Source organism: Chiloscyllium punctatum, chromosome 10 (genome assembly GCF_047496795.1).
Source record: "Chiloscyllium punctatum isolate Juve2018m chromosome 10, sChiPun1.3, whole genome shotgun sequence".
Classification (NCBI taxonomy): domain Eukaryota; kingdom Metazoa; phylum Chordata; class Chondrichthyes; order Orectolobiformes; family Hemiscylliidae; genus Chiloscyllium; species Chiloscyllium punctatum.
This window is the reverse complement of record NC_092748.1, coordinates 62,504,047-62,519,594: the sequence shown is the minus strand read 5'-3', so window position 1 is coordinate 62,519,594 and position 15,548 is coordinate 62,504,047. Positions and strand designations below refer to the sequence as shown.

Below are 15,548 nucleotides of genomic sequence, written 5' to 3'. Positions count from 1 at the left end.
TGGCACAGATACATTGTATATGCAGAAATTTTAGGAACTTTTCCCTTCACCCCAACTCCTACATTACCCAAAAGCAGAATTGCATATAGAATAATGATACTTAGGGAAGGAAATCTGTCATCCTTACCTGGTCTGATCTACACGAGACTCCAAACTCACAGCAATGTGGATGACTGTTAACTGCCCTCTGGACAATAAATACTGGCCTAACCAGCGACACCACATCTCAAGAAGATACATTTTTTAAAAAGTTGGATTTTTGTACGCCTAGGTATGAAGTGGACAGTACTTGTATCTGGTACAAGCTAGGAAAGTTTGGAAGGTGATTGCAAATAAGATAAATCTTTACAGCTTGCCTGACATTACTCATGTTTTAGAGACATTATTAGGACCAAATTGCAGTGTTAAATAATACGAACAAGATTGCTTGTGGCCAGGTGTTTCAGTTGACAAAGTTGGTCGATGCATGAAGTCCACATATAGGATTATGTGATACACAGTACAGGTTATGGATATGTGTTAAGTGTCAGTAAGTGTTAATGTCATTCCCCTTGAAAGGTCTCACTTTACTCACATTTAGAGCCTGTGCTCTCAAAGGGGAGCAGAACTAAACACTTTCTGTATTCACTCTGCCTGTGGTGGTGGCCATTTCTCATCCTGACTGCACATTTATGCTTTGGATAACAACACAGATACATGCTTCACGGAGTGTTTCTCAGGCTCATTCTACCTAGGTTACCCTCTCCACCCTAGAAAAATGTTCCTTTACTGGATTGGTCTTATCCATGTTCCTACCCAACTACTTTATTTAGTTGCTCATCACTCCACTTTACTCCTTGAGCCCCAGGCAAACAGCTTAGTCATTTAAACATGGTCATGCGCTGACCCCCATTGGTGTCAGAGTAGTGATGATTGTTGATGATCCCGTCTTTTCTACAGTACCACTTATACTCCATGCTCTACCATCTCCCAGGTAAAAACAATGACTGCAGATGCTGGAAACCAGATTCTAGCTTAGAGTGGTGCTGGAAAAGCACAGCAGTTCAGGCAGCATCTGAGGAGCAGGAAAATCGACGTTTCAGGCAAAAGCCCTTCAGGAATAGAGGAATATTTTCCTGCTCCTCGGATGCTGCCTGAACTGCTGTGCTTTTCTAGCAACACTCTAATCTAGAATCTACCATCTCCCACCCTTATACGCTGAGCTTCCCCGATTCACGGCCTGTGTATTCCACTATACAGCCTTTGATCTCCACAACTGACTTCCCCAGAGTCCCCATCATAACACAAGGTCCTAATAATCCACCTTGACTTGCAGTAATCCAAAACCCTGGAATGACCATGGCTGTACTCCCTTGACTGACTTGGAAAGACAACCCTGACTAATGTGTGACCAGACCCTTGGTTGACTTCTGTGCACCACTCAGACTCATGTCTTCTGAATCCCCAGATTGACTGCATTGGCTCTGCAGGACTAGCTGTTGCCCACTGCCCAGGTTGTACAGGCATGGACCCCCTTAGCTGTTTGATCCAAACGATCAACTTACTGCAACAAGTTCCTGGACTGAGATTGGATGATGACCTTGACTTATTGTGATGGTAGCCCCTGACTGATGACTGTGACCCTGGACTTGACAAATGACTACTGTCCTTAGATTTTGAGATATCATCCACTCCTCAACAGCTCTCATGGAAGAATGATCTGCATTTTATGTACACATAACTTGAGTCAAGAGATTCTACAATGGAGTTACCAACCCTAATTGCAAGGTAGTCCCATGTCATCTGGTAACCACCCTTGGAAGCTAGCCAGCTCTTGAAAAGAAGGAACATGGGAGTTCTCAAGGATATAGGCATCAGGAAAGCTCCCACGTTACTTGGCATAGACTCCTAAAACTGATGATTACAGATGATTTGTACTTGTACACTGATGCAATCGAACTTTCCTCTATTAAAGACATCTGCTGCAATTATGATATGGCTCACTTAAGGTGTGTGCGTGTGCATGTGTGTGCGCATGTGCATGTGTGTACTATACAGTGTCCTGCACATGGTGGAAGCTGGCTACATTGATAAATCCGACAAGCCAGCGCTGCAGCACTAACCTCACCATAGGAAAAAAAGATGAAGCACAGCTGTGACTGGCACAAACTGCATCAGTAACTTCCTTGGTACACTTGTGGGTTATGCGATTGCATAACAGGTCTACACTGGGTCCTTGGAAGCAATCCCCAGTGGATTCATAGAAGCAGCCATTTGCATATAAATGTAAATGCCTTGTTAAATGGGATAGGCTGCAGGTCCCAGTCCAGCAGGTGGTACAGTTCTGTGATGGCATCCTGGGGCATCTGCAGTCTGTGGTATCAATGCACCTTACCCATCTGGAGGAAATGGCATCAAAATGGTAGACTCTGGGTCCTCCTCCTGACTGTCCTTCATCGGTGACTTCTTTATGCAAAGGCTGTTTAGCAGCTGCTGGAGGTTGCTGAGGTTCCTGGGAAAGGTAGGCTCATTTGTTCCTCCTCAATTTTTCTGCACCTTTGTTACACTGCACTCAAACTGACAACAACTTCTGCTGTCACTGTATCTATTAGTTATGCTTCCAATGAATCTGTGTGGGGAGTTATCAGAAATAGGACGCATTCTTCATAACTTGAGCAGTCAGCATTCACATCACTGACAAATGATGGTTTATCAATGTTGTCCATAATACAGTGGGACATGGAATACCCTGACAAGGACAGCCAAGGAATTATGCAAGATGAACCTTTGACATAGTGCAACTTATTCTGATGTATAAAGCAAAAACCATGTCACGCAAATATAGGAGAAGAGTGTAAGTGTGATAGGTTTATTGAAGCCTTGCCTCTCATTTTCACCCACCCAAGGAAGGCAGCACTGCATCTCAGTACATATTGATGAGTTCAAGGTGAGAGGAAATCAGCTCCGTGCCCTTTTGCAGCCTATGAGATCTTGGATTATCTTTGCACATTGTGGACTGCAGAAGACACTTTTAAGGGCATCCATGATTTCTTCTGGTTAACAGCTATGATATGATCCATTTATTATGACCAATAACATGGTAAAGATTGTTTGTGCCCAGGATTTGTATTCCACACAGTATCTCATGCACTTCATTTGCAAGTTGCTGTGATCACAGATATCTTCAACCTGTACTGTGAAAGTGCCTGATTAACACAGTTGCCCCTTGAGGGTCCCCACATCACTCATAAGCAGAATGCTCAGGCAAAATAAAACACTGACTCTGCTCATTCTGATTTGGAGGAGCCGATGCTGGACTGGGGTGGACAAAGTTAAAAATCAAACAACACCAGGTTATACTCTAACAGGTTTATTTGGAAGCACTAGCTTTCGAAACGCTGGTTCTTTAGAACCACCTGACGAAGAGGCAGTGCCTCAAAAGCAAGTGCTTCCAAATAAACCTGTTGAACTATATCCTGGTGTGTGTGATTTTTAACTCTGCTCACTCTGGATGTCGTTGCAACGATTTTTGATTTGTATTGTGGACTTACTTATACACAAGTATGGAAAGCAACACAGGTCGTAATTGCCTCGTTTCTGTCTGGCACATAGGAGGTTAGGAAAGTGCATGTTAATGAGGTGTAATTAGGCAGTAATGAATGCAAATGCATGCAATAAACCTCTCGCTGCTCTCTAGCAAGATTAACATCTTACTGTTCAAAACTTAGTTACAAAATTGGACTTCTTTCTTCTTTGGCATCTGATTTTTCAAGCACGCTATATGCTTCCAATTGACATACCATTGCTCATAATGTTCAAAGTTGGGAAAATGTATCCACTAATTTTACTTTTGCTTCACAGTAGTCATTTGGTGCTGCATTGTTGCAGAGTTGCCTTGCATATATATATTGTAAACTTGCCCCAAAAATGATTGCAATAGTTTGTTTTCAGTTACATACTATGCACACATGAAAATTTAAGATAATTCTTTCTCAAATTTATAAGGGTGGATCCAAATTTAGATTCCACAGGAAGTCTCTTTGGAGGGGGTGTTCATGTGTGCAACCACTGAATGAAAAGGCTACCATGCAACAGACTTTCCCATCTAATTCAAAAATTCAGTTGACTCGAAAACACTTGAAATATAGTGTTTTAAAAATGAGAAACCGATGTAGCCTAGTATTAAAACAGGAGAAAAGCTGCAAAATATTTATGGCATTAAAATTGATTTTCCATATAACAAGTAGAGTTAACCTTCATTTACTTTATCAGGTTTGTTAAATCTGCTTCAGCATGGAGTGTATAAATTTGGAATGGGTACTATGCTCCTTTTTATATCCTTTTAAAGTTAATAACTGGTAAGAGTGGATCTACTTACTATGGAAACAATTTTCCATCCGGAAAGCAAAAATAAACTGATTTATCTTCAGACAGTCAAAGGAGCAGCTGGCACTGGGTGCAAGCCAATGACTCCTTACTAAAACACTCTGAATTCTTTATGGTTCCAGCTTGTTTTAGAATAATCTTAAGTTTATTATCATCTTCAGTTGTATTTACATGATTTCCCTTTATCTGAGCTCTTACACCCACTTAATTAAGTTTGGCACTTTTTCAGACACAAAATCGTAAACACTTTTTTTGGGGGATTAAAAATATATCAGATGCACTCATAAACATCATTTCCTTTTGGTTAAAGTGTGCCAAGATTTTAAAACTCATCTGTCAAAGACAAAAAAAATGTTTTATATGTAAACTACTTTTTGCTTAATATTTGAGGCACACAGTATAACATTCATTTCCCATATTTTAACATGCTTTATCTTGCACTAACATTAATTTTATTATATCATTCATATCCAATAATTTTCATATCATTCATATTATTACATAATACTATTCATATTCATATACCTGATGATAAATAAAAAGCTGGTTTTCTTCTACCTGATTCTTCCAAAAATAATATTGGACACAATGTTCAATTTATGACTGAAACAGTTAAAAAGAAATCATTGATATTTCAAAATCTAATTGCTGTCAAATAGTGGCTACGACTGAGCTATTATGAGCCCAACTGATGTTATTACTGGATAAGTCAGATTTCAGGTTTTAACAAGGTGATCTCTTACTGAAACAAAAGCATGCACTGTTGGAGATTTGCTTTTAACAACAAAATATAAGCTTATTGTGCATAAGAAAAATATGATAAAATAGCATGAATCAAACAACTTGCACATAAAACACAAACATTGCAACAAACATAATCACACCAATCTTAATAGCATCCCATTACAGTACTCAAACAGTAGATAGAAATCCCTCATTTATCTTACATAAGTTTTGACTTAGCTGTGGCTTCAATTATTGGTCATGAGAAACCGATAGTCTCTTCCTTGATTTGTCAGAAATGGAATTAAAATTTTCTTAGCTTTAAATATCTCCTTCATGTTTTAAACCAAACACTTTTTGTCTGGAACTTCAACTTACACAAAGGTAACCTATTCTTAACAATTCTAAACTATCTTTTCTCTTTCTCAGAGATACTGCTTACACATTTGGTTCCAGCCATGACTTCTGTAGAACAGAAGTTAACTGAAACCAAAAAAAACTTCTTATTCTAAGCTATGGGTATTTTCCCAAGCCCTGCAAAAAGTCTCAATTCTGAAAATTTAAAGCTCTACCCTGTTTGTTCACGCAAATTCTCCAAAAGGAAATCAATTCTCATTAACCTTTAAAACTACTTTTCTCAAACCTTTTTTGGAAGAAAAGCATAATGGCTATAAAAATGCTTACAAGTTAATCATTAAACCCCTTCAGGGATACAGAAAACACAAATGTGAGTTCAAATTTAAAAAGCTAAACACAAAAATAAACAAAATGAAAATATTAAGAAATCTTACACCTTACTTTTATTTACTTTTCCACACAATATGCTTCGTGGCATGAATAAAGTTAATAACATCTAGTTGTATGAACTAACTGCTACTCACTAAATTATTTTGCTCAATATAAATGGAGTAAGAATTTATTCTTTCTTCAGTTCAACAAACTGATCAAAGGTGCATGGATAATCAATTCAAAAACTGTGAAGGTATTGCATTCAATTCAGCCAGCTGGGTTTGAGTTTTCCTAATTGAAAATCACTGCCTGCCTCCGTTCCTTTAACAAAAAAGTAAGATACACCAGAAATGAGGGGTGACAGGGATCCTTCTGGATCCAATGTTCTGATGCCACTATGGATAAGCTGTAGGGTCTTTACATAGAGTCATAGAGATGCACAGCATGGAACAAACCCTTGAGTCCAACTCATTCATGCTGATCTAATATTCTAAGTTGATCTAATCCTGTTTGCCAGCATTTAGCCATTATGCATCTAAATCCTTCCTGTTCACATACCCATCCGGATGCCTTTTAAATGTTGTAGTTGTACCATCCTCCACCATTTCCTCTAGCAGCTCATTTCACGGTCGAGGGAAATAGCCCCAGCCTATTCAGCCTCTATAACTCAAAACCTCCAGTCGCAGCAACATCCTTGTAAAATCTTTTTTGAACCCTTTCATGTTTCACAACATCTTTCCTATAGTGAGGAGACCAGAATTGAACTCAGTATTCCAAAAGTGGTTTAACCAATGTCCTATGCAGCTGCATCATGACCTCCTACCCCTGTATTTAAAGCACTGACCAATAAAGGCAAGTGCATCAAATACATTCTTTACTATCACGTCTAGCTGTGACTGCAAAAATCTAGGTCATTGTCACTCAACTCAGATACTCCACTGCATGTAAATCAGAGGATGATAACTCGGAGACATGAATTGCTGAGAGACTAGGCACCAGAGGGGTGAAAGAATAATTTAGGTGTCAGCTTCCTGGATAGTGAAGTCAAACACAAATCCTGGTGCAAAAGACTCATATGAGCACTTTGATGAGCAGTCTTCAGAGGAAAATTAATGCACATATACACCAGAAAATGAATGCAATGAAAATGGGAGCTGGCATTTGAAGTAAGGCAGCTTCAGCTCTGGACATTGAAGCTTGAGCGGTAACCAGAGTAACTGAGGAGCATCTGCAATGCTGAGACCTTAGCAGCTGGGAAAAAAGTCACTATTTAAGGCCTTTGAGCCTAACACACTCAGGGGCTGAAACTGTAGAACCCCTCAGGAAGTGAACCTTTCAAAGAATGTACATGGGAAATTACAAGTATTAAAAATGCATGAAGGCACCTCAGGCACGTTATGTAATTTCCAACTGAAAAATGTTTTGCTAATCAGCTCTATACATGACATTAAAAGTATTTTGAAAATATTAAGACTATCACAATCACATTGCAAAGGACATGGTATGTGGAGACAGGTTAAAATTTATTGCAATTTTTGTAATATTCAACTTGAAATTTTTTCTGATTTTAAAAAAATTGTGAACAAAGTATACTTTTGTTAAAAAAAAAGTATTTTTCTGAAAGTGGTTACCCTGCAAGTTAAGACTGTTGTTTCCTGAACAAGTACGAGGCTACCAAAAAGAGTGGGATTTACAAATCTAGCAACTACCCAACATCTCCTAGCACTCTGAGATGCCAATCAACATACCATATAAAGTAAGGCAAAAAAAAAGCTCATGTTAGATGCCAAGAATTCAAAATTGCAGGAAGATTAGAGTAGTATAGAAGTTGCAGGATGAAATTAATAAGGAAATTAGTAAAACAAAGAGGCCATGAAAAGATATTGGGAAGCAATTCAGTAAAGGCTTAAAATATAAAGATCGATAAGAAAGGGTTGGGACAATAAGAGTCCAAAGGTATTGTGTGATTCTTGATGAATACTATCCATCAATTTTCATTTAAAAAAAGTGATGAAGCTATCTTTGCAGTTAAGGAGTGAACTATGGGTTGGGATATTAATAGTGAAAGCAAAATATTAAGATATCTAGCATCATTAAAATGAATAAATAATCAGGTCTGGATGAAATGTATCCTGGGTTGCTAAGGGAAAGAAGAGGAGAAATAATGAAGGCTTTGACTATTGTTTTCCAATTCTCTCTGTCTATGGATTTGGAGTGGGAAGACCACTACAGTCATACTGTTATGTTAAAAAAGAAGATAGCATAGACTTAGTAATTTCAGACCACTCAATATAACCTCAATGGTTGCCAAATTTATGAAAGTATTCTGAGGCACAATATAATTTAGAAAGGAATAGAAGGCAAAGTTCTATCTGATGAACCTGAAATAATTTTTTTGACAAAGTATAGAGGAGAGTCAATGAGCATAGAAACTTATATGTACTTTATGGGAATTTATGGGAATTTTAACAAAAGTCCTGACAAGGTTTTGTATGGCAAATTTATGGTAAGCTAAATGCCCATGGGATCCAAGGGAAGTTGGCAAGTTGGAGACAAAATGTCAGGAAGTAAAGGGTCATGACTGACAAGCTAGAAGGCATTCAGTGTGGTTTCATAGAACTCAATTCGATTCACCTTGTGTGATATCAAAATACAGCTAAAGGCACAGGATACTGAAAAGACCATGGGATCTGATAACATTCTGCTTGAGGTCTTGGGATCCAGAACTAGCTGTAGTCCGAGCCAATCTGCTCCAATACAGTTACAACATGGCAGCTACCTGACAATATAAAAATTACACAGGTATGGCCTGGACATAAGCAAACAAACTCAACCAAGTCAATTACTGTCCCATCAGTTTACCCTCATCAAAATGATGGAAAGGGTCATCAATAGTGCTATACCAGAGGCTGCAAAGTGATCCCAAGGTTGCAGCTGTGGCTGCAAGAGGTGCCATCTTTTAATGAAAAGCATAGCAGTTACTCATTGTTTCTTGGTGAGTTTCAGGTAGGAAATTTTCTCCTTGGAAACTGTGCACAGAAATTACTTTCTCCTGAGAACCCATTTCTACCACTTCATCCTCCCTTGTCAAACAACTTGCTCATTCTCCAAGTTTTGACATATCACTAAGGAATACCTCTTTCAATTCATGGCACAGAATTCCGTGTAGATTTTTACATCTTTAAACTAGTACAGAAAGCACCAAGCACTTCAGATTTATACCATCAACCAAGAGAATCAATGAGTAACTAATGCAAAAGTAGATGACAAGTTCTTTAAATATTGCTGATGTGGATCTTTAGGTTGCTGAGCAATGCTTAGTTGTGTGAGGCTAAGAGTAAGGATCTAGCTTCAGGGTTGAGCTTCATATGACACTGCTGATCTCAAATCAGCATTGCATACTAATCAATGTCATAATCTGCTTGCTGTGTGTAACTACAGAGGTTGTACAATGTGCATGCATTAATGCCCTGACCGATACGACATCTCACACGGTTTATCCCAAAATGTGTGTGCACATTGAGAACACTGTTTTGGAGGACTAAAGGACCATAAATTAACAAATGCAAAAAATTCCAATTTCTTGTCCCATAATTTCTAAAACTAATTCTCCCAGCTAACATGAACAATTCAAGACAGGGTAACAACATTAGTTTTCTTTGTAATGGATTCCATGTCAGAATTAATCTTAAAGTGGCCAAACACATTGATTTTAAATTAGCTGGGAAAGTGATAGTGAATTTTATGTACTCACTGTCATTAGTTTGTAAATAGCTAGGAACTTGTGTTGAGAAAAAAAAGGGCCCATGAGTTGTAAGTCATCACAAGTTGGTGGATGATTTACACCAATTTGCCTTTAGCACCCCATATATGGGAGCTGACGATTAACGCCCAAAAGGACTTCAAAAAAAAAATACGACATTTGATCTATTAAATTTAATTAAACATAAAAAAAATTAGTTCTGGTAACTGTATAACTCAAGATCTCTTTACGATAAGATTTATATACCTTCTGTGCTGATTAACCTCTCTGCCTCAAAAAATGAACAACTGAACTTATAGAGACATATTCCTGACAGTAGCATGTCATTCCTAAAGATATTAAAAAATAAGCAATGACAACTTTAAATTTAAAACAAAATTTTACTTTACTTTCTGACTCTGTGTTGTGGTTCTGTTCGCCGAGCTGGGAATTTGTGTTGCAGACGTTTTGTCCCCTGTCTAGGTGACATCCTCAGTGCTTGGGAGCCTCCTGTGAAGTGCTTCTGTGATGTTTCCTCCTGCATTTATAGTGGTTTGAATCTGCCGCTTCTGGTTGTCAGTTCCAGCTGTCCGCTACAGTGGTCGGTATATTGGGTCCAGGTCGATGTGTTTATTGATTGAATCTGTGGATGAGTGCCATGCCTCTAGGAATTTCCCTGGCTGTTCTCTGTTTGGCTTGTCCTATGATAGTAGTGTTGTCCCAGTCAAATTCATGTTGCTTGTCATCTGCATGTGTGTTATTATAGGACAAGCCAAACAGAGAACAGCCAGGGAATTCCTAGAGGCATGGCACTCATCCACAGATTCAATCAATAAGCACATCGATCTGGACCCAATATACCGACTACTGCAACGGACAGCTGGAACTGACAACTGGAAGCGGCAGATTCAAACCACTACAAATGCCGGACGAAAGATCACAGAAGCGCTTCACAGGAGGCTCCCAAGCACTGAGGATGTCACCTAGACAGGGGACGAAACGTCTGCAACACAAATTCCCAGCTCGGCGAACAGAACCACAACAACGAGCACCCGAGCTACAAACCTTCTCACAAACTTTGAATTTTCTGACTCTATTAATTAATTATTTCTTTTCTTCTTCTTAGTTTCCCTTTCTGCTTCCAATATTACCCAGATTCACTGAATTTGTTTCTCTACCATGCCTTTATTTCTTTATTCTTATATCTCTTTGGTCAGGGAGAAGAATTTTTAACTTTACCATTCATCAAGACCCCAGGGTCACTGTTGATCTCACCATGCCATTTTTAGTAACATCTCCAACAATATACAGTCCAAAATGGTTTTGAGCTGAAGATAAGGAAAATAGTCTAACAAATAGAGCATGCCAGATAATGTCCTACTCTTATAAATTCTAGGCCATTAAGGTCTTATGCATACATGTAGTTAACTAGAAGTAATGCATTGACAGCTGGAATGTGAACTTCAACAATAGAAAAAATACATCCTAAGCTCTAATTAAATTTATAAAATGCAACTTATTTACACCATTATTACAGCAAGCACTTTATCCAAAAGTGAGACAAATACAGGTATTTTTAGACAGTTTTCTTCTCAAACTGACGCAAAAGAAGTTCTTGTAGCTAATTAGCTAATGGAGAGAAGGAGGAAAGGGGAGACCTGATCGAGGTGTACAAAATAATGAGGGGAATAGATAGAGTCAATAGCCAGAGACTTTTGCCCAGGGCAGGATTGACTGGTACGAGAAGTCATAGTTTGAAGATATTAGGAGGAAGGTATAAAGGAGACGTCAGAGGTAGGTTCTTTACGCAGAGAGTTGTAAATGCATGGAATGTGTTGCCAGCTGTGGTGGTGGAAGCAGAGTCACTGGGGACATTTAAGCGACTGCTAGATATGCACTTGGATTGCAGTGAGTTGAGGGGTGCGTAGGTTAAGTTACTATATTTTAAATTAGAATTAAATCTCAGCACAACATAGTGGGCCAAAGGACCTGTTCCGTGCTGTACTTTTCTACGTTCTACATTAGCTACATCTTCTCAGAAAGGTATAATTGTAATTTTGTATGATGCAATATCAAACAATTTTGCCTCTTAAGTGGATTTGTTTTTGCTCGAAACAAAGTTTTGCATTAAACATGTCCTATGCAATTGCAGGTATTTAACTTTGATCAGATTGCACAGGCCACAGAACTAACTTTGCTTACAATAAAAGAAAACATGACACAAAATATTCACAGATATTAACAGTATAAACGATACATGAATATGTTCAAGAAAAGTTCATCATTGTTTAATTTCCTTAAAAATATTTCCTGAAGATGTTGTTTGGTACTGAAAGCTATTCAACAATAAATCCCTGATAACTTTAAAGGACTTCAAAATAAGACTTCTTTCCAATAAAGTTGCACATTTTTGGATTAACTGAGAAGAATACACTTAAATCTTTTGCAGTCACATTCTCTGATTAGATTTACAGTACTCTATTCACAAACAAAGAAAAGTATGCTCAAATACCAACTTGGCAAATTGCAAAATTGAATTCAATAAGACATGATAGTTATGGCTGCTCCCCCCTGCAAATAAAGTGACAATGAGAGCTGCTTGTTTGCAAAATCCTACTGGTTGTGAAGCACGTGAACTTGGTCAATTGTGACTCCAGTCCAAAACTATATGGGTGAGTCTTCGTGCCCTCAGGGGCATAAATGTTTTACAGCCAGTGCCATCTAAAGTCTGAGATCAAAGAAAGAAAACAAAATTGCAACTAAAATGGTAATAGAATGTATTATTACAATGCAAAACAATATAGAGCTCATACAGCCCAGTTAACAGAAAATACAGAATCGTAGAGGTTCATGGAGCACAGAAATAGAGTCTTCGCTCCAACTCATCCACACTGACGAAGTTTCCTAAACTGAACTAGTCCCATTTGCCTGTTTGGCCCATATCCCTCTACAGTTTTTCTATCCATGTACCTGTCCAAATGTCTTTTAAATGTTTTAACTGTACTTGAATAGGCCACTTTCTCGGGCAGTTCATTCCACATATGAACAATGTTCTCTGTGAAAACATTGCCCCTCAGGTTCCTTTTAAATCTTTCTCCTCTCACCTTAAAATATGCACTCCAGTTTTGAACTTTCTAACTCTAGGTAAAAGACTTTTGCTATTCACCTCATCTATGCCCCTCATGATTTTAGAAACCTTTGTAAGGTCACCCCTCAAACTCCAATGCTCCAGTGAAAAAGTGCCAGCCTATCCAGCCTCTCCCTGTGTTTATAAGATTCAGCAAGTTCCCAGATAGATATGCCTATTAATATACGACCAGAAATCAAAGATAGATCCCGAATTAGGTTGTTAGTATTAAGGTATCTACTCCTATTTTCATCAATGCATTAATTAGTAATTTAAATAAACCTACTAATCTACTGTAAATTCAAAGACACCAGAAAAACTTCCACTTTTATCATCTGCCTCTTGTGAAACACATCAGGTTTTCATTCCACTTATTTTGATGTAATAAAGATTACATGTGGTTTCTGCAAAGATATGGGATCTATTGGATTATTGGTCAGGCACTATTTCCTTTGGTTAAAAAATATAAAGAAATGTTTCTGCAATTAGTGATAAACATTTAATTAAATATATGTGAGATGATCCATTGAAAAATGGATATTTACTTGGGCAAAAATATAAGTGTTATATCTATGCGAGTTTTCACATATTCATGATATAATTAAGTTCATGTCACAGTTGCAATTGACTTTACTTACAAGATATAGCAGATGACTCCTATGCTCCACATATCTGTTGCATACCCAATTGGTTCATAGTTGATAACTTCAGGAGCCACAAATTCAGGTGTACCAAATAGAACCTTTAATGATGTTGCACTTTCTGGAAGAAACAGCATAAAAAACCCAAGTTATGCTCCAATCCTACTTCTGCTGAAACAATAGAGCTCAGCAAATTAGTACGTCATTGCAAAAGCAAGCTAGTTAATTTCCAGCCTTAACAGAAGATTACAGCTAGCTATCTAGATTGGGCATTTGCCAAAGAGTTGTTCCATTTCGTGAGGAAGGGCTGAGATCAAAGGAAGGGGAAAAGTACTCAAAGGACAATGAGAGAAATGAGATCTCAGTTTGGAGCACAAATGGGAAGGTGAAGCACTCATGAAGCAATTTATCAATTCATAAGTGAGGTCAAAAGGAAATGTATTAGAAAGCCTAACAAATATCAATGAAATTACATTGGCAGCAATTTACAACTGCTGCCTGCCTACTTGATTAATGCATATGAATATTCATATGGGAGCACCTTTCCTTTCCCTTGAATCCCCAAGTCCCATTTGACATTTTTCTCAGGTGGGTTTTTAATTAAGCACACAGAAATTCCACCCCAAAATAAATAGACTCGCATTTTTATCATACCTCTTATGACCTCAGAACTTCACTAATCACTTGGTGCAGTAAAGTACTTTTGAGCCAGTGTTGTAAAGTAGGAAATGTAGTACAGCAAAATCTTGGAAACAGCTATGTGATAATAAACTGTTCACTGGTCGCGGAGATATTTTATTTGCTCATGAGATGTGGGCATCACTGCAAATGCAAGCATCTGCTGACCATACTTAATTGCCCTTTAAAGGCAGTTAAGAGTCAACAGCATTGCCGTGGATCTGGAGTTGCATGCACACCAGACTGAGAAAGCCTTGCATATTTTCTTCCCTAAAGGACATAACTGATTAGTTGGGTTTTTTGAACAATGCTTGTTTCAAAGTTACTATTTCTGGGACCAACTGTCATTTCAAGATTTTATAACTTTAACTTAAATCCCACTAGAGACATTGGTTCAGAGATAAATATAGACTGGGACACCAAAGGCACCTCCCTTGCTCTTCTTTCTAATAGTGTGTTGGGATTAAGTGCATTTGCTTGGGAGATAAGATGGAAGGCTGCCATTATTTGTGCTGCAACCATACCTGACATCAGTACGAGTTACACTGTAGACTGAAGCTCAGTTTAATCAGTCATTCTTTGAATATGCTAATGAGGCCTTGAGGACCCACTTGAGAAACATTAAAAGCTGTCATTAAAAGAGCCATTCCTACCCATTGCCTGTAGCTGCAAGTCCCTTCTAACTGTCAGTTGCAAACATGCACAATTCTGCTATTCCCTTCCCCAGTTACCCTGAAGTGCTGGTATGGAGCAAGCCTGAACGTCATGGCAGTGATAATGAAGATCAACATCATCTGCCATTCTGCGTATTAGCTGGAAAGTGACCCAGTCTCCTTCTGGTGAACGCTCACTTGAGCAGATGCTGCTATAGTTAGGAATAAGCAGGAGGCTGCTTACAGACACAAGTTGGGGTATCACCTGGTCAGAGAAGCCAAGTTACAATTTTGAAATACAAATGGGCATGATGTGTACTGTGCATGCTCTATCCATTTCTACAAAGCAACAAGTAGCAATAATCAACAGTTTTTAAAGACATGTCAATCTAACCTTGTTTTGACAGAATTCTTGTGATGGCAGGAGTGCAGGTCCTTGTGGACCATCAAAAACAATGCAGCTCAATACCAGCCATTGGTTCGATATTTTCCTTCCTTTTTTACTTTCATTTAATGGCTCAAATTTCCCCAGGAGCCATGGATTTGTCATTTTAATTTATATAAATGCAAGTGTTTTGTTTGTTTTACTACCAAAAGTCAAGGAAAAGTTTGTGAATAACTTATTCACGCACACAGAATGTCTGTCTATGTTAATTGTGAGGGACTAGGAGAAGGATGGGCAGTGTGAACAGATGAAGACCCTGGACAGATAAGAAGGGGAATCCTAAAACTTTTGCATCTGGCACATTCTTTCTAGTTACCTGAAAACTGAATTGGCAGTCCCTGGAAGCCTATTGTGTAAAAGAGCTATTATAAATCACTTTGACTAACAAGGATTTTAAAAACCTGTTTCAGCCATATGGATCCAGTGGGGTGACTAATTCATACAA

The 15,548-nt window shown here is 38.3% G+C and overlaps 1 protein-coding gene across 2 annotated transcripts in view; it reads right to left on the bottom strand.

Annotated features, from left to right (window-relative positions):
- LOC140482229 (myosin light chain kinase, smooth muscle-like) overlaps positions 1-15,548 on the bottom strand; it is a 430,871-nt gene that overhangs the window by 23,914 nt on the left and 391,409 nt on the right. For both annotated transcript variants that reach the window (XM_072579340.1, XM_072579341.1), the window contains one exon: positions 13,325-13,448. In XM_072579340.1, the coding sequence (XP_072435441.1) occupies positions 13,325-13,448 (124 nt within the window). The remainder of the gene's footprint in view (positions 1-13,324; positions 13,449-15,548) is intronic.